The sequence below is a fragment of the Calliphora vicina genome, chromosome 2, assembly GCF_958450345.1.
Source record: "Calliphora vicina chromosome 2, idCalVici1.1, whole genome shotgun sequence".
NCBI lineage: Eukaryota > Metazoa > Arthropoda > Insecta > Diptera > Calliphoridae > Calliphora > Calliphora vicina.
Genome location: NC_088781.1, coordinates 100648034 through 100667971, shown reverse-complemented (window position 1 = coordinate 100667971; position 19938 = coordinate 100648034). Strand labels below are relative to the sequence as shown.

General features: G+C 30.7%; 1 protein-coding gene across 1 annotated transcript in view; it reads right to left on the bottom strand.

The window, feature by feature from the left end:
* dnt (tyrosine-protein kinase Dnt) overlaps positions 1–17625 on the bottom strand; it is a 68812-nt gene extending 51187 nt beyond the window's left edge. Inside the window, exons 1-2 of the mRNA XM_065499488.1 lie at positions 16941–17625; positions 15513–15620 (exon numbers count right to left, since the gene is read on the bottom strand). Coding sequence (XP_065355560.1) covers positions 15513–15620; positions 16941–16992 — 160 coding nt within the window. The 5' untranslated portion in view covers positions 16993–17625. The remainder of the gene's footprint in view (positions 1–15512; positions 15621–16940) is intronic.
* Between the last annotated feature and the right edge of the window lie 2313 nt (positions 17626–19938).

Genomic DNA, 19938 nt, shown 5'->3' with positions numbered 1-19938 from the left:
TATATTTTTTTAGCTCCATCTGCTTTGGAATACCAAAAGGAAGCTTACTCCACTTTATACTGAGAGTTGGTAATGTAAGGAACGTATGTAACACCAGAACAGCAAATTGTGGATTACACCACTTTTGCACTGATGGCCTCATTTGTACTTCAAAGATAAAGCTTCTTATTTTTTTAAGGTATACTTATTCAAAATGTTTTATCTTACGATAAAAGGTGTGTTCCGATGGATTTCCGTATTCAATCGTGGTCCTTATTTACTCCAATACAATATCAACCCACGTTGATTGTTGTTTCAGAAATCATCGATTAGTTTTACTTGACAAAAATGTTTAGTCGCATTGGGTACCATATTATTTGGCAATATCTAAGACCTATGAGTAGATTGGTTGAAAGAAATGTTGAAAAATTCTAAATTTTTGCTTCATAAGATCGTAGTCAGCAATAAATTATGGCTATGTACCAAAAGGAAATACAACTAAGCCGTAAAAATCGTTCAAAGGCACTGAAAAATATGGTTCAGAAAACATTAACTTGTCTTCATCACGACTTTAAAAAATGTTGGACAGCTAAATAAACTCTTGAAAATCTTAATTTTAAAAAAATTTAGGTAACTTGAAACAATAAAAGGTGAGATTGAATGATAAGTAATCTAATTTCAGTTAATGGAACATGGAAAGTATAAAATTCTAAAGTCCTGTAGGTTTTAATAAGTTGCCCAGGAACGAGGAATATGAGAGATATTTCAGTAATATACGATCATAGAACGAGGAATGTTCGATTTATTGGAGTCATTTCTTTTATATACTCGTTATTTCGTCACCATTTATAGGATCAAAAACTTAGTAAGTGTTCTTCCTGTCATCATTTCAATGCATAATCGCACAATAACGTATATTTGGTTTATTCGATATTCTTCTTTTATAAATTTGTCAAGTTTTCAGTGTCTACAGATTACAGAAACTTTTATAATTTCAAAATTGACTTATGAACAAATTTTTAAATCAATGTTTAATAAGTCAACCAGGTTCGAGGAAGGTTGGAGTACTTTAGCTTTCATATTACTGTAAATCTTCTATTTTGAGCAGTTTGTGAATATGGAATGATGTGTTCAGTATAGATGAAAGTTTCAGGTAAATACAATAAAATGGGATTGAAAAATGCGAATATAAATATGCTTTAGAAATGTTTATTACAGATTTAATGGCAACTCTTTGCTTACTATTCAGAACAATATAATTTCCATTCTTCATGTCTTTCATTATATTATTTTCAATACTTATTTATTATTATTTGTTTTTACTGAATTTAAATTAAGGGTTATCAGTTGCGTTGCCAATTGCTAAAGCTCAATCAAGGAATAATAACAACAATAACAATCTGATTGTTATAAGTTTTTTTTCGATTCTGTTATTATTCTTTATTATTGTTATTATCGATTGAATTGAAACAATACAATACTGAAACAATACAAAAACTAATACATTATTATTAAACTAATAATTGAGATTACAAATAAACAAACATTGTTGCAAAAGTTTAAAGCAAAATACTATATATTCAAATTTATTTATTTATGAATAAATATATAAAGATGAACGAACTTTTCAATGAAATTATTTAATCAGGATTTGTAGAGACAATAAAGAAGAAGCAGACTATAAGATTAAAGTTCTAGCTAGACGACGTATAAATGGCGATATGAAAACCAATTTGTGGTTTGTTAATTTTAATGGTTACTTTTCATACACTTAAGTACGAGTGCAAAACAACTGTGGTTAATGATTTAAGGTGAATGAGCTGCTGTATAATGAAAAAAATAATCAAATACTTGTTGTAATACAACTCAAAATACTGTTATAGTAAATGAGCTAGCATTTGTATTTAAGTATTGAGTTTTCAATTTGCTTGTAATTTTGCCCATTATTTATTTAAATCTTTAAAAGTGTGGTTAAACAGCCATGTGAATGCGTTAAAATGGCAAAGCAAACTTAACACCGCCACAAAAACCCAACAGCAAAACACAGCAACACTGCTGCAGCAACTTAATCATCAGTTGTAAATAATGGTAGGGGAATGCGTGAAAATAGCAAGTCAAATTAACACCATCAAATAAATCAAGCAAAGTGTGTTGTCAAGGCAAATATAATGGATTTTTTGCGAGTTTTAATATTAAAGCGTTGATACATAAAAAACAAAAATATTAAAGAAATTTATAACCACTTAAAATGTAATGAAATTTCAACAAAAATGCGTTTAAATAATTAATTTATTTGTGTTGTTTGCTTTTTTTTTATTGTTGTCCTAACAAATTAATTGCAAAATATCAAAAAGCCATTAATTTCAATCTAGTAGAAAATTTCGTAAAAGAAACAAATTTCTATTATCAATTGACCAATTATAATACAGACAATTTTATTTATTAGTCATGCAAAATAAAAGACAATTTACACAATATTGAAAATTCAACTCATTTCGTATTTATTAGGGCAGTGGAGGGGGAGGTTTGCTGTAATAAATTGTAAATATAAAAGGCCAGCCACTGAAATATTTATACAGCTCTTAGTCGAATGTGGTGTGAAGTTAAGGAAATAAATATGTATATATAAAAAAAAACAAATATTGAACATAAAAATTAAACCAAGAAGTAACAAAAAAGCGAGACATCATGAAACTCCAATATAACGACGACCACAACGAAAAAATGAACACAAATCAAAATTAATATTTATGATCACATTGAGAAGATGATAAACAGATATATGTCTGTATTCACACATATAGGAGAATACACAAAGAAATTTGTATTCCAGTTTCAACAACATAAAAATGCCTGCGGAGACCCAGTGTCTTCCAAAAACAAACAGCAACGAAGACAACAAATGTAGGGTCTGCTGCATGGGCAGCATAAAAACAGCAACTTAACAAAAATGTGCAGCATGTCGTAAATTAACAACTTTGATAACTGCATGAACAGAAAAAAACCAACTCACAGCAATCAACAGCAAACGAAAATAATAATAATAAAAGCAATAAAAATTATAGTATGAATAAACGAAAATAAAATAAAATTTTGGAAATCATCAATGACATGAGCATAAGAAATAAAACACCCACTAACAACGGAAACCTCAAATTCTTTGGAAGATTCTTTAATAATTCAAAAAATCCATAACTTAATCATTTACAAGGGTTAAACCATAGAGAATTACACATAGAGGCGAGACATTCCGTTTTGTCAAACAAATATAAAACAAATCATAACATGTATTTTGTTGTTGCAGGAGTTAGGTTTTTGACAACAGACTTGGATTTTTGATTAAACCGTAGGGTAGAACCTGAGGCACAACTGAGAGTAAAATATATTAAAAATATTTATTCTCTCCCTCTTCTCTTGCAAATCTTAGGTTTTTGACAACAGTCCCCAGTTGTTTGCCTCTCAGTATATACTGCTATCTATTTTTTATCCTTCAAATGTTTTATTAAAATTTCATAAAATCAGCAAACGCTTTAAATTTTATAGAAATAAAAAATATTTAAATTAATTTTTTTTGGACACCAAGCAACCGAATAACCTATTATTCCAACCGACCATAAAAATGCAAAACAAAAAAATAGCTAGCAAACAGTATAGAAATTGTAGCAAATAAATTTGGTGATTTTTTTAAGTTTTAAACAATTTACCACTGCGGACAAACACAACTGTGTCAAAGGATGAAATTATGAACCAAACTCTAGTAGGTCATAGGTGATTTTAAAGAGATGCTCTACATTAATATTCATATTTAGGAAGAGATTCTATAACATGTTGTATTAAAACAATTCTAAAGCGATTTTAAGACTTAGAATTCATACACTTTGTTTGCGAATTGAGTCGAGATCGAGGAATATTATATTTCCTCAAGATAAAAGTAAAAACAGATCTATTTCAGAGATTTTTCATATCCTATATTCTTGATCCTTTATGAAATTCTAACTCGATTTTTGTCTATCCGTCTGTGGAAAACTCTCTCACGTCTAAAGGACACAATCGATGTAGTGAGAATCACTCCAAAAAGGTTTATCATTTTCCTTTGTTGTTTGGTATTGAATTTCATCAAAATAGAATTATGATCGTGTATGTAAGAATGGGTGACATTTTAAAGAGTGCAATTTGAGTAATTATAGTTTAAGGTGGAGGGTATTAGAGCATTCTACGTACAGCTGGGGTTTTTTATAAAATTTTTTTCGACTCACTTTTCCTACGATATAGAGCAACTGCTAGTGAGTGAATTGCTGAGTTTCTTTGAGTGCACTTTTAACAACATTCATTATCGTGCTGTATTTAATGGTTAAATTTTGTTATTTTCCTACTACGATTCGTCCAATATACAAAATTTGGTCCAATATACAAAATGACCGATTTTTCTCAATTCCACGATAATTCGGAGCCTCACTGACAAAATATTATCAACCCAGCGAAAGCTGTATCAACCCAAAGTTTTTTTCATCAGGAAAGAACTCTCTGGAACTATTACAATAACCATTTTCTTAAAGAATCGGTCTACAATTTACTTCAAAGTGCGCGAAGATCGTTTAATGCTTTACCATTGTGGTATTCAGTACAAATAAATCTTTTTTACGATTAAATATCCACGTAATATGGAATGAAGTATTTGTATTCTGTATTCTGTAATCTTTCAAAGTTTAATATGACAGAAATAATAGGAGGTTATAGGTTATTTTATCCACAGTCACTCGAATCGTATACCAATTTCTCTATTCTTGTCACTCAGTGTATGTATGAATTGTGTGGACTGGATTACTTTACTTTGGGTTCTGCTATCTTGCATGTGATATCTCCAGCAATACCACACGGGTCAATTAAAAGTGGAATCTTTAGAGAATTTCATCAGCAACATTAGAACAGATTCCTGTAATATGGTAAGAAAAACGTGGAGTTCGAATTTAGAAGTCAGTTAACGACTCCCTTTCAATAACTATTGCCTCAGTTGACGATATCATTTGAAAGAGAAACCAGTTTTCCATCTTCTCTGAGAATTTCCGGATCATCAACATGTTACCATTCAAAGACTCTTGGGTAAACATACACTGGAGCTAAGTGATCTATCAGGAAATAGACAAGTTCTGATCTCCACTAGTAACAGATCTTAATCTGAAATCTCTGAAGAGTGGTGTGATCTTATCACAGCGCGATTAGTAAGCTGCCACAACATTCAACCAAACAACAGCAAAATTTATGGATTTGAAATGAGGAGCATTATTCAGTACCCACTTGTTTGGTTAAATAGATTTGTCGAGTATGAATCCCAAATATATACAGAATGTGTTTGTTTCAAGCAACGAGTATCGATTGAGTGATTTATTGGGTATCACAACATCATCAGGAGTCGTAATTTAGCTCTGGGTGGAGAAAGAGCTCTCGCCTCATTGCAATTACCGCTTAAGGGTAATCAGGCTGTCGCTTTTTCGGTGACTTCGAGAGTTTTGACGCTCACTGTCGCATCACTCTCGTCGTCCAACTGTACCGCGGTTTTCTGCATTAACCTCATACATTCTTTTCGGTTACAATTTATAACCCATAATTTGACGTGGTGGAGTACCAAACAAAATTCAAATTGGATATTGGTGGATCCGGAGTGGAGTTTCGGTAATGCCGGCTTCCTATACGAAGGTATACGTATGTCGAGTGATTATTCCTGGACGATGATCTTTTTTGGCGTGACTATAACATCCTTCTGGATAAGCCCAATAATTCTGCAATACTTTGCGAATGTTAAAGGGATACGAATGGCATCAGCTTTGGAATGGACCCCAAGTAGCTACTGCAACTGACGATTTCTTTCGAAAACTGTCGACTAAAACTTTAGTTAGTCTTAAACTGTTGTATGAACTTCAATACAAAGGAATCAAGTTCCATGATTCCAAGCTACTTCTTGAGAGTAGGGTAGGGTATAAAAATAACCAAGAATTTTAAATTTAAATATTTCGTTTTTTTTTTGTCGTTTTTGGTTAAACAAGATATGTGATACTTTAGTTTTTATGCTTGTTGATGCTCATATGCTAAAGTTCTATTTTTTTGCAGAGATACACAACACCAACAAAATAAAATAAAATAAAAAAAAAATAAAAATATCCACACAATTTAAAAAGCTGTGATGTGACATTTTTTCACATTTTTTATGATTTTATGACTCTACTAAAAATGTAGTGTGTGTTCGAAACAGAGACATACGACACACACGAGATGTTAGCGACAACAGCAGTTCAGCCAACAGCGAAAAAAATCAACATAAATGCACTAAATTTATTCTATATAGTGGAGGACAGACAGCAATGAACAACAAAAAAATTGGTATAAACATTTTCAGTTTAGTTGCGTTCACTTTTTTTTCATTAGCTGGGATATTGATACTTTTTTGTTAAATGTCCGTCAACAGCACAAACACCAACATGATGATGACGTTGATGACGGCGAATATGATGATGAACTCGTAATTAAATTGATGACATCTCCCCCAACCATCAATGAATTCAACATCAGCCAACAACAACCTTTTGTGTTCATTTGCGGCCAGAATGGGGAAAAATCACAATTTTGATCTGATGCTTTTACGGTTGTTGCTGCTGTTGTTTATGCTTTGACTTTTTTTGTTGTCTGTTTTACACTTAAAATAGGCAACACATCGTGCTTCACATAAAGTATGCAGCAACTAATTATGCGTTTATGGTCTTGATTTCTTTTATGCTTTTCATTTTTGGTTTATTTGCCACCTCATGTTTTATTTAAATGATCTTTAATTGTAATTTTAAACGTTGTTATGTTGCTGTCCTCTATATTTTCTTTAAATTTAATGCTTTTAAGGAATTTTTGGTGGTTTTTTTTTTGGGAGGGGTGGAGGGGTTTTGGCTTCAATTTCTTTTCAGTGGAAATTTATACAATAAATATTTATACTTTGAAAAAAAGTGGTTTGGAATGTAATCTCACATGACAGAAAATAAGGAATTTATGATACTTGGGGTATTCAAATAATTTTGAATTTAAGAAATAACTATTTTTGTCTATCAAATATTCAAGGAATATGGATCTTGCACCATCAGTTGTCACACAGCATCAAAAGTTTTCTGACACTGCATCCGACTTTTGTATAAGATTCCAATTTTTATTAAAATTCCTTGAACCAATAGATATTACTCTTTAAGGATCATTCCCACGGCATATTGATCGACTTTCCGGAACAACATGAGCTTTACAGGCCTACGATTGTCTAATCAGAGTCAGCTATACCAACCGAACATTTTTCTCAGTAAAATACTCTTAACAAAAACGAACCGTTTTGAGACCAATTGCCTAATAACCGTCATGTTCGGCCCCTAGAGGCTATGAGTACCGACACTCATGTTTATTGCCTCTCAAAGGTAAAATAATGTAACTGAAATTCTAGCTATTACTTTATTCTAACAAACATTATTTAATTATTATTGCTGCAATTGACTTTAAATTTAAAACCCTATAAAGGGACAACAAACTATAAATATGATGAGTTTTCATTTAAATTTTTGTGATTTGAAATTTGTTACTTTTTTCTTTTTTATTACTCATTTTTTGTTTAATGTTGTTAACGTGCCCGTATAGTAACTGCAATTTATTCATGAAACACATGTACCAGAGTTTGTGGCTTTTTTCGGAAAAAAGTTTACTATTTTTTTTATGTAATTTAAATACATATGAAATTGGGTTTTTTATACATTTTATTTTTATTTAATTTTAAATTTGGTAATTCAATAAAACGATTAAAAAAGGCAGCAAAAACATACAAAATGTGTTTTTAATTAAACATTGAATTAATGACAACAAACGTGTGTGTGTGGACAAACAACAAAATGTCTAAATAAATAAATTGAATTTAATAAAAAAAATAATAACAGAATTTAAATTCAAATTAAATAAACTGTAAGCAGCAAATAAAGAAATTTAAATATTTTTTAATGACATTTTCATTTCATTTATTTTTTTTTTTGGAAAAACATAAAAAGTAATTAACAGATCACCAAATTAAACGTTTCAATTTGTCGGCTAGGCTTTACATCTACTAAAGTTAGATCTATTTTATATTTACAGTTTTGTAGAAGAATTTCCAACCAGCATAGACATTTTATTGTTAGAATGTTTGAGTAAATGTTTTAATTAGAGACCTGTTATATGTAAATTTAAAATGGGGGCATAAAGTTGTTCAATGAAAGCTCAATTAAGGTTCAGAAAATAGTAGGGATCGCATAAATATTTCTTAATAAAAAGATATTTGTTGTGTGTATTAATACTCCTCATAAATATTAATATAATTTTGCATGTTTTTGAATCTACTTTAAAAGCAATTTAACCAATCTGAAACATATTCTTCAGGAGTTTTCAATAAACTTGCAATGTACCTTTCATGTGCAGAGACATAGTTTCTCATTGGGTGACAAACCGGCTGCTATGTGGTCCATTTAAATGCTTGAAACGTCAAATATATGTGCCAATATGTTATAGATGCTTTCACTTATATATCCAGACTTTCGTTAAACAATAAAGTGTCTTTAGAGCTTCAAGTTTTGGAATACATCGGTCTAGATATTATGATCGAGTCTTTCTATAAACGGTTCCAAAGATCTTCGTGTGCGAACAAGTTTTGTTGGTTTTGAAAAACCAATTACAGTTTATTTTCGAGCTCATATTCAACGTTCCTAAATACACCTTTTCAAGCTTCGCCTTCATCTCAAGCATTCCCACCAGTTTTTGCATCCAAAGGAGGCTTTTTCCTTATTTTAGTTAAATTTTCATGCAATACAAAATGTTCGAGACTGGAAAGAATTCCCAGCCATGCACCAATATCACATGACGATCTCGCAATGTCCGTTCAAGCACTGCATCAGTGTTTTAAAAGCGAATGAAGATTACGAATGAATTCAAAAACCGAGAGCACGTTGGAGATTTTTCTTCCAAACTCGAGTTGATTAGCAGTTAATCCATATCAAATATTACTCGATATCATTGCAGGAATATGCTCATGGTTATTTGCATTTCTTGCTAGCAGTATATCATGTCTTTGTAAAATTAGAAATTAGCATTCGTGCGGCAAAACAATCTGAGTATGAGTTTCAAACTTTACCATACTGATGTTCGCTTGGACTGCAGCTTGATTATAATTCACTGATTTGACCAAAGTGATCGAAAAGTGTTTATTGAATGTCTCTCTGCGCTTTAAAACTTGAAGAGTCTCTACGATTTCACAGTTGGACCTATCAAGGTTCATGGACCAGTGTGAGCTCCTTGTCACCAAAGCCCATACAGAGTTGTGGTTTGGCCACAATGTGACGGGCCTCATCGATAACTGCTTGCTCCATTTCTTCAAAGAATTCATCCAAAAATTCAGAATTGCATTGGGTCTCCCTTTATGCAACTGAACAAGAAGTCTCGTCACACAACATGTTGAGGATCAAGATCATATTGATCATGAACTCTCTTGTCGTCGCATCGGTAGACTTGTAGGATGATTGACGGGAAAATATAGTACAAATTCACACATCTTTCACGAAGCGGCCTTAGAGATTTCTCATTCAGGATATCCACGATCATTTCAGAGTTAACTTCAAGTTCGAATATTCTGGCCACCTCTATTATCTTTGACGGTTGTGAGGGATACGCAGATCTATTAGCTTTTGATATAGATCTTCTTCGAATCAGATCCTTGGCGGATCGCTCATTGACACATGCCATTAATATAAAACGATCTTTGTACTTCCCAAAATCATCCATTAATTTCATGCCATATTTTCATTCTAAGGAGCCTTATTCAATCACAGAAAGTTCGTTTTAACAGCGTTCAAAAAACTTATAAATATTTAAAGCGATCGATCAGAAGAGAGTAGACGGTTGAAAATGAAATGATCGGGACTTTAAGAAGTTCAATAAAAACAATCTCAGATTGTTAATTTTGAATGTGAGTCTCTAAAAACTCGGTATAAAAATAATTTGGTACTAAATTTACCAAAGCAATTCTAAGTGATCAAGAAGGTACATTTTATCCTAAGGAATTGTGTGGTTACCGTAGAGAGTTTCTTGCAAAATAAAAAAGACTTGTATTCGGAATATCACCACAGATTAATCTTTATGATCCTTTAGGTGAATAACTAAATTATTCCAGAGAGGTGAAGCTTATTTCAATCTAAAAAATTCCCATACGTCTGCATAACAGTTTTAACTGATCGTTTTAGCATAACGATACTTTAATAGCAAAATATTAAACAGTTTGACATTTTCATTTAATTGTTAAATGATGAAATTAGTATTTAAAACCTAAAACCAAATTTTATTAAGCTGGGAAAAGAAGCTGAACTTAACAAACACGATTACTAAACGAAACTCTAATTGACCACATGGGGCTATGCAAATTTCTCCAAAGGGATTTCATATGAAAACTATTAACTTTCCACTATAGTTTTTGCTTAATTTCTTAACAAATCAGAATAAATTAAAGATTTCGTCAGAAATTTTGTTAATCTGTATATGGAATATTTTTTGTTTTCTTAAATGTTTAAGCTTAAGGCTGCCAAGAAATAATGATGAATTTCTATCTCAGACATGATTAATGATTTTGTAATACACATTTCACCAACATCATTTACAAGTAAGTAACAGAGAAACAAAACTTTATGTTAAATGTTTAAACCAATTAAATTTTTTTAAAAAGTGTGACCATAAAGAAAAATCTCAGATTTAGTAGAGTAAAAAATCGAAAAAAAAAATCAATTTATGTAATTTTTTTTGGTAAGAAAACAAATAAAAAACTACAACTACGTCCAACCATAAATTAGTAATGGCCAGTTTCTTTAACAGCCAACAATCAATACAAGACAGACAAACTACTGGACAGACGTACTAAAAAAAAGCTGCAAGTAATACATCAAAACATCATTAACAGATCCAACACAACGAATGGAGGGAAACAACCACTAGCAGCAGAAATTAAAAAAAAATCTTACAATTTTTCAAGAAACATGTTAAAAATTAATGAGTTTTTTTTCTTGGCTGAAGTCAGCAGACTTGTAACTCTAGTTATATAGAGGTTTCCTACAACTTGTAGCATTAATAGCTGTTACTCTTACTTCTATATTTTTTTTTTTAAGTTTTAATTAAAAAAAATGTTTTACTTTATATTTATGTAAATTTCCATTATAAAAAAAACAAAATAAACAAACAATATTTATTTAATTATTACAAGTCATAAATTACAAGCAGGTAAATACTTGTACATTTATATATTTTTTTCTTTACATCATGTTCTTTGTAAATGAGATTTTTTATATAATTTTAATTCTTCGAGAGGTATTTAACGTTCTTTTTCATTTTCTAGCCTTAGATTTGTAAGTATGTATGTATGTATCTATATATTTATTTATTTCATTTAATACTTTTAGTTGTGGATTGTTTTTCAGATTCTAGATTCGTAGCAGTTGAGTAAATGTAAACATGTCTCAAGTGCTGCGGTATGTCTGTAAAGGGACGACGACGACGACGACTTTGGTTTCTGAACGTATGGGGTATGTGACGTTGCTTGGCTGCATATTCTGCTTGAGAACAAGTCATTAGAAAATTTGTTGGTTGTAAGTATGTCATTATGTTTGGCTAAGAAGAACTTAATGCATTTTAAGTAGTGCATTCATACTAAAAGCATATAAATGGGGAATTTCATAGTACACTACAGCATGTATGAAGAAAATATGTTGAGGGGAAAGATAGTTGGAGGAGACGTTGGCTCTACCGATGACTTCATATTTCCCTTTTTTATTTCCATTTCGGCGATCCTCTTCTAAGTGAAGAACTCTTTTCAGCTTTTTATTACCAGAGCTTCAGGTGATATACATATTTTCTATAAGAGTCATTCAATATTTAAATACGAAATTTTCACGCGTTTTGTAGGACCAGAAGGCCAATATGTTGGTTGTCTGGCTACCTTTTGGATTCATAAGGTGACATATTTTTTTGGTACTATCTTCTTATGTCTCTCTGTTCGGTAAGAAATCGTTCAATTAAAATCTGAATTGGAAATGAGAGTATGTATAAGTTTTAGGAAAAATTTGGTTGGATCAGCTGGTATTTTGATAAAAATGTCTACCTTTGGGATTCAGCAGTCGGTAAATCCAGTATTTTGTGTTTGACATTGTGGTGGCCCCAAAACTTTCAAGATGAATGGATGTTGCCAGCATATCTCTTGAGAATTTATCTAGAGCATAATTTGTTCACGTTTATTATAATATTGTTCCTGACCTTAATGTCTAGTGTAAGTCCTAGTAATTTAATCTTATAACTAAACAATTATTGTTCTGTCAGTGGAGATCATATTTGGCAAATTATTCTCAAATTAGATGAGTGGTAAATCAGCTCAGCCTTGATCTGCCTTGAGTGACTGTAGCCTTACTAGCGGGTTCGGATGATGATGCAATTTTGACAAGCTAGCTTCAAGAGTTTTTCTAAATTCATCCTTGACCAAAGGCAAATCTAAGTCTCTGTGGATGTTCACATTTCTTATGTAGCATGAAGCTCCTGTCATGGTAAGAATTTGGGATTGCTTGCTGTTCCCCATAATTGGTTTCCTTATGTCCAATTATGACTGTCTTATACAGGACGACTTTGCAGCTAAGGCTTAATTTCGATTGGTGGTGGATTAGCCAGTGTAAATTAGAAGCTTTTAGTTTCATGTGGAGCCGCTTGGCTTCTATGTGCCGACGCTAAGTAAGGCGTCTATCTAAATGAATACCAAGGTATGTAACGTGATCAGACTGTAGGATTTCTTAATAAATTAATGATTAAAATACCAGCTGATTAGTTGAATGGAATGAATAACCTAAAAATATAAAAGTTATAGCCATTGTGTTTCTAATTGCAGCTTCCAAATCCAACATCAAGTCGATGCTTTTATTCAGCATGTAGTGGGATACCTCTGGTGGTTTAGGTTGTAGTAAAGAGGCTATCATATGAAATAGTGATACACTTGGTCTCTTCAATATCGGGCATGTTGTCATACCTGAAATAATGAGTCGATTCGTCAGGTCGTGCAAAAACAGGAATCATAAGGTACTGAATCTCACATTCACTAGAGCTGGACTTTGGCAGATAAGATGCATAATCGACTCCTCTCCTTTCTCTTTAATAATACAACAGTCGTGAAATGAGATATTCAATTTCCTGCCATGAAATCCACTACTACTAGATTCCGCGGATAAATCCGATAACAAATATATGCACTCCTTGTGGTTTAATCCGTTGGCATTCCAGAAACATTCTCAAATCATCCATTATCTTCTTAATAGTATTTTTATCGTTTGGTTTAAGGCAAGCTTTTAAGAGTGTCCTGTGTGAAGTTTATCATAATATGATTAAGAGAGTAAATAGTTGCATAAGAGTTTGCATATTTAGAGGAATACTAAATTGCTGGTAGCTCGATCTCAGAACAATGGCAAAAGAACCAGTTTCAGGTTAAGCCTGTAACTATATTAATTTGATTGAGTTTAAACTGAATTTTCATTCAGAAAAGGAACTCCAGATTTAAGCGATTTAGAATTGTTATACAATTTGTCGGTAGGAGATTCCAATATTTTATCTCTCAATAGCTTTTTCCAGTTAAGTTGAAAATATCGTTCAAATATTTGACGTAATAAGACGAACAAAATTAAAGAACATTTTATCTTAAATATATACAATTTAATTATTAAGTTTATAAATAGTTCATTCCAGCTAAATCGGTGCTTCCAGGTCCTCCACTTATGCTTATATATACAATTTTTCAATCAGACCATTTGGTTTTAATGTCTGCATCTTTATTACCATAAGCCATCTAATTTTTATCCAATGATTCTCCAATTTGAATGTTCACCATGTCAATCGTTAGGATTGTTTAAAGTCAGCTGTTGCATTTAATAATTTGTTGTCGATAGATACTAATGTTGGAAACGAATATCAAGACAGGCGGTAAATCGAAGAATAATGCATACGAGCTAAGAAGTAAACACTCGACTGTTTGGACGATCCAAATCCAGAAAAAGTTGTTTGTGTGCGAATTTAATCGTCCCAGTTAATTTATAAAACCAGACATGTTCCCGTTGTGCCATTAGAGCATTGCAGAAGTTCAATTTTTAATGATAATCCAGCGCTTTGGCGAAATAATGAAGGGTAATCGTTAATTGTCAGCTCTCATAGATCGGTCAAACAAATAGAGACTTTTCGTAGAGCTCTGATTTGGCACAAATTATTTCCACACATCGAAAATGAACTACAAAGTCAACGAATTTTGATCCTTGAAGAAGTTTACCTGTTCGGAATATAAAAATAGCTTCGAGAATTTCATAAAACGCATCCAAAAATGTATACAACTCATGAACATTGCGACAATATTCCACATTTTTAATAATAATTAAGAAAGCAAAATAGTTTCAAATTCAAAATTCCTTTAAAATTCGAAATTGTAAAATTTTTATAATAAAACCTCAAAGGAAACTAATTTTATAAGGAATTTTTGTTTTATAAACCTTGGATGAATTCAAAATTTCAGTAAGAGTATAATTGACATTTGTATCCAAGTAACCAAATGTCCACAAGTCTCCACAATTTTCTCCGCGCACCCAACATACCATAATTATGACATAAAGATTACATGGATGGCTTGTTAATACACAATGTCTGTCTGATTGTCTGGCTGATGACAAAAAACAAAACTGAAAATTAAGCAATTCATGTTTAATTTAAAATATTCTAATGTATTTGATTTTAAATTTATGGTAATTTCTTTTCTACTAAAGAGTCTTAAATTAAGTTGAAATTCATTATGTATTTTTTGTTTGTAATTTAAAATGTTTGTCATTATTATTATTTGTAACTGTTTAAATTTAACAGCAATTCGTGAATATATTCTAATTGTCAGACAGATGAACAAGAAGAAGAAGAAACATAAGGCAAACAATAACAAATACAATTGAAAGAATATTTGAGCCATAATAAAATGTTACAATAATAATAACAATGATTATTAAGAAAACAAAAAAAAAAGAAAATTAAAATAGGTACTATTGACTTAAACAGGCATTAAAAATTCTTAAAAAATTTTATTAAAAATATTTACTTTTACACTAAACAAAAACATAAATAGAGACACAGACGAAGAGAGAGAGAGAAAACAAAATCCAGCAAAATAAACGTGTTATAAAAAGGGGGAGAGAATTCGAAAACAAATAATAACAAGAGTTAAAAACAACAACAACAATTCTGGGAATTACTTGTGTTTGCTGTAACAACAATAAGAATAAGAACAACAACAACAGAAATAGAAATATAAAGAGTTAAAGAAAACAATAATATTGATCTGTTAATTCTTGTTAAATACTAACAACAAACATAATAAATTTTTAACAAATAGTACATATTTTTTAGCATTTAAATATTTATTCAAGTAGTTTAAATATTTAAACAGAACTTACCTAATAAACGCATTACTTCCTGAGAATTAAGATACAAATTCAGATGGCCCCAGCAGCCGCCCAATGTTGAGAGCATTATTAACATTGTTAATGACAGCCGCCAATGCACGGTGGTCAATTCCGGCCAAAAATCCATAACTTCTTTATTTCTTCATAAAAATGTTTGAAATTTGGTATTTGTATTAAAAATAACATAACCAACCGATCGATAAATATTTCGATGTTCAAATACAGGGTTTGATCAAAAAAGCATGGACGTTCTAAAAGTATCAAAAAAATTGCATGCAAGTGGCTGAAATTTAGTCCAAAAATAAAGAATAAAATATGTGATCGAAAAAAAAATCGGTCATTCAAATTTCGGATTACATATACAGGGTTTGTCGAAACAATCATGGACGTGTTAAAAGCATCGAACAAATTATGTTATTCATGTAAATGCCTGAAACTTAGTCCAAAAATGAAGAATAGCATAAGTGATTGAAAAAAAATGGTCGTACAAATTTCGGAATACATATACAGGGTTTGGCCAAACAAACGTGGACGTTTTGAAACTATCGAAAAAGTTAGGTTATTCATGTAAAATTTGAAATTTGGTGTACATTTAAAAAAAAAAACACACTTGATCCATCGCAAAAAAATATTATCAATTGCATATAGGAGTTGGCCAAATAAACATTGACGTTATAAAAGTATAGAAAAAAGTATGTCATTTTTGTAAATGGCTTCAAATAGGTTTATAATTAAAAATAACATAAATGATCCATTGAAGAAATTTCGACATACAAATACATGGTTTGGCCAATTCAGAATAGACGTAAATAACTCTCAACCTTACACAATTTTTGAAATTGACCAAAAAAATACAAAAAAAACGTGTAAAATATGTAGGCACTGAAATCGTTATGGTTATTGGAATGGCAAATAATTGCAGCTGAAATTTATAGTGCTTACTCCTGATACTTTATAGTATTAAATGTAATTTACACTTAACCTCTAATAGCCCCTTTTAATTTGTTCTGGCCTTTCAAACTTTTTTTAATTTAGTTTCTATAGATTTTTAACTAGTTCCAAATCATTTCACTTTTGTATAATAAATAACATGCAAAAACTCCTTAATAACTACGTAGAATGGTTAACTGCTAAATGTTTTATAGAAGCATGTGCTAATTTGCAAAAAAAACTTTAAAGAAAAAAGCACAGGCTACTTCAATTTAAGAGTAAAAAAATCACATTTTTCTAATATTAAAATGACAACAAAAAACCTTTGACTTTACAGCTCTATAAATAACCATATAGTTACTTTATAGCCAAAATAGTTATGATACTGTATAATCTGAAGTGTTAAGAAAAATTTGCCATCAAAATTTTATAAAAATTAAAAAAACAAAAAAAAACATTTTTGGCCGGAATTTACCACCGTGCAATGCAGCTGTATTTTGTTGTTTCCTCTTGTCTTTGACCGTAAGTGTAAACACGCCATTTTGTCAGGTTGCCTTTTAATAAATTGTTCGTATTTTTCTGCTTATTATTAAATTGGCAACTAATAATAAATTTTAATTTTGTTTATTTTCTTTTAATACAAAAATAATTGGCACTTGTTTTTTTATTATTATTATAAAAATTAATTTCACTTAAGAAAAACAATCACAGTTTTATTTACGTTAATATTTTTTTGGATTTTATTTATCTTTATAAATATTTTTTTGTTATAAATTTTTGTTGTATTTTTATTATTTTGTTACTCTCACTCTCTGCTTATTTTATTCTTTGCTTGCTCTTTTTTATATGCTTCTTCAATTTTATACATTTTTCTTTCACAATATGTATACAATAAAAACAACTAAAATCAGGCAAAATGTGAACAAACACAAATGTAAACAAAAAATCCATAAAATGCGAATAAAATCATTAAAATTTTGTATAAAAATAGCACGTTTTCTTTTATTAAAACTTTAATATAAAACTACACTTTATTATTGTATTAATTATGTAAAAAAATGTACGATAATTTTCCCGAAATGTCAAAAAATTCTGGTGTAATGAAAATTTATATATGTAAAATTAATATTATTGTTATGAACAAGCGCAGTATTAAACACCCTGCACTCTTGAATTATAGCTGTCAACTAAAAACTGCCAAACTTGTTTAACAATTCTGACATCTAGCAATGTTTTGCAGTGCTGCCAAGTTTATCTCATAATATATTTGTATACTTTTTTGTTAGCAGCGCCCTCTTACTTTAGTATAAGTAGGTTAAAAAATAAACAAACCCGAAAAGGAGAATTAGGGAGAGCATAGTATAAAAGAAAGAGAGAGTGTTTAATTTAGAGAGCTATATTTGTTATTTTAGTGATAGGGGCAATTTCATTAGTGTGTATTTAAAATTTAAAGTGTGGATTTTATTTCAGCTAATGTGTACATTTGTTTAGTAAAATGTTGTCAAGTAGTGGATTTAGTAAGAGGGGAAATTGTAAAATGTGGAGTGTATTTTTATATAATAAGAAAAGAAAGATCAGTTTTGTAAATAAATTTAAGGGTCTACAAAATCGCCTCTTTCATTAGACTGTATTTTATTTTTCCATGTGGATGCAGTTATATTTTGTAAAGAGCCCTGTCTTAAAAGCAGGGGAAATTTGTGGAATTTATTTTGTATGAATGATCAGTATGTATTGTTATCCCTTTAGGTATCCCCTATTTTTGTTTTAATACTCCCCAATATAACAGTTTCATATAAAATGTTAGAAATAAATACAAAAAACAAAAACGAAACCCATATTCTCTCTCATCTGAAACAAACCGATACTTTTTAAAGGATCTACCAATTTTAGATATAAATAATTTAATTATATTAATTAGAGAGCATTTTAGGTGACCTACACTGTTGCCTTTTGACCTGTGTTCCCTTTTGAGGGAATAGTTTATCTGGATTTGGCATTTTCCAATATCATATGATACTCGGATTTAAGCTAAGATATCAAAGGTTTATAGTGATGATGATGCCGCCAAAACTAATTTTAATTATATTAGATACCCTGATTCTAACTTATATGTCGAATGCTACGTGTAGTTTTCGAGAAATTGCATACATAAGAAAAAACGATAATAAACTATTTTACAAAATTTTATTAAACTATTTTACCGATTTTCTACGATGGAGGTCATTAGGACTCTCCCGTAGACTTACTTACTCCAACAGTAATCTGTCATATTATGTATCCAAGATTCTCAGGAAACTTGTCTAAATGACTGTGCAGACAGTGTACTTTTAAGCTCATATTACATCCATTATTTTTGAAGCTAATTAAAAGGTCTTCTGATTTCTTAAGTCAATTTTCACATCAGCAACAAACGATTTTTAAGCCGCTGCTTCTAAATCATTCACTGAAAAAACAACGGCAACTTTCTTGAAAGAAAATGGACCAGTTTTAACTTATGCCTTCACATACTGCATCACAAATTCCAATTTGATGTGTAGTGGAGACAAAACGATCTTATCATTGGAAACTAAAGGCTAGCAGATCAGTAAGGTCAGCTCTCTTACCATGCATTTAAGGCATCTTGTGAAAAAAGTGAAGGCGTTATTTAATGTTTCATGGTTCATTATTATACCCTACACCACCATAGTGGGGAGGATATAATGCGTTTGTGCAGATGTTTATAACGCCCAGAAATATTAGTCTAACAGCCACCTTAAAGTATACCGATCGACTCAGAATCTCTCTCTGAGTCATATCAATTTCCTACCTCTGTCCCCTGAAAACCCAACAATTTGAAAAAATATATCCTGGCGAAAGTCTGAGTGACACACATCAAACGATGGGGATGAACTAATGCTACAAATTGTATTTTCAATAAAATTCATTTTCCCGTTTTTGTCCTTCGTGGTACCTTTTTCCCATTGAGATTCATTTTTATACTCTTAAGTTTGTCATTCCGTTTGTAATTTCCACAATATAATATTCCGACCCTATAAAGTATACATATTTTGGATCCTTATAGATGTTGAAATCAATTTTCTGAAGACCCCAAATATCATCGGGATCCAAATCTTCAATAATTCTGTCAGACATTATTTCGAGAAGTTTCCTATTTAAAATCAGCAAAATCTGTCCACAAATGAGATATGAGGAAAAATTAGCACAACCTCGATTTTTGACCTATTTTTGATCTACACTGAATCAATTCTCCGTACAGACATACTCATAATATAAACTAGCTATTTATGGTCACTTTTCAATACATATTTAAACCTTGTTTTAACTCATTTTATAAAAAATCTTATAAACTAGAAATCAACATAAAAAAATACAAACATTTTCATTAAAATCATAAAATTTTACATAAATTCAATAATTGAACGAAAAATATCACCTAAAAATTCTCCGTACAGTTAAGCGTTTTAAGGCAAGGAATCCCAATATTGGA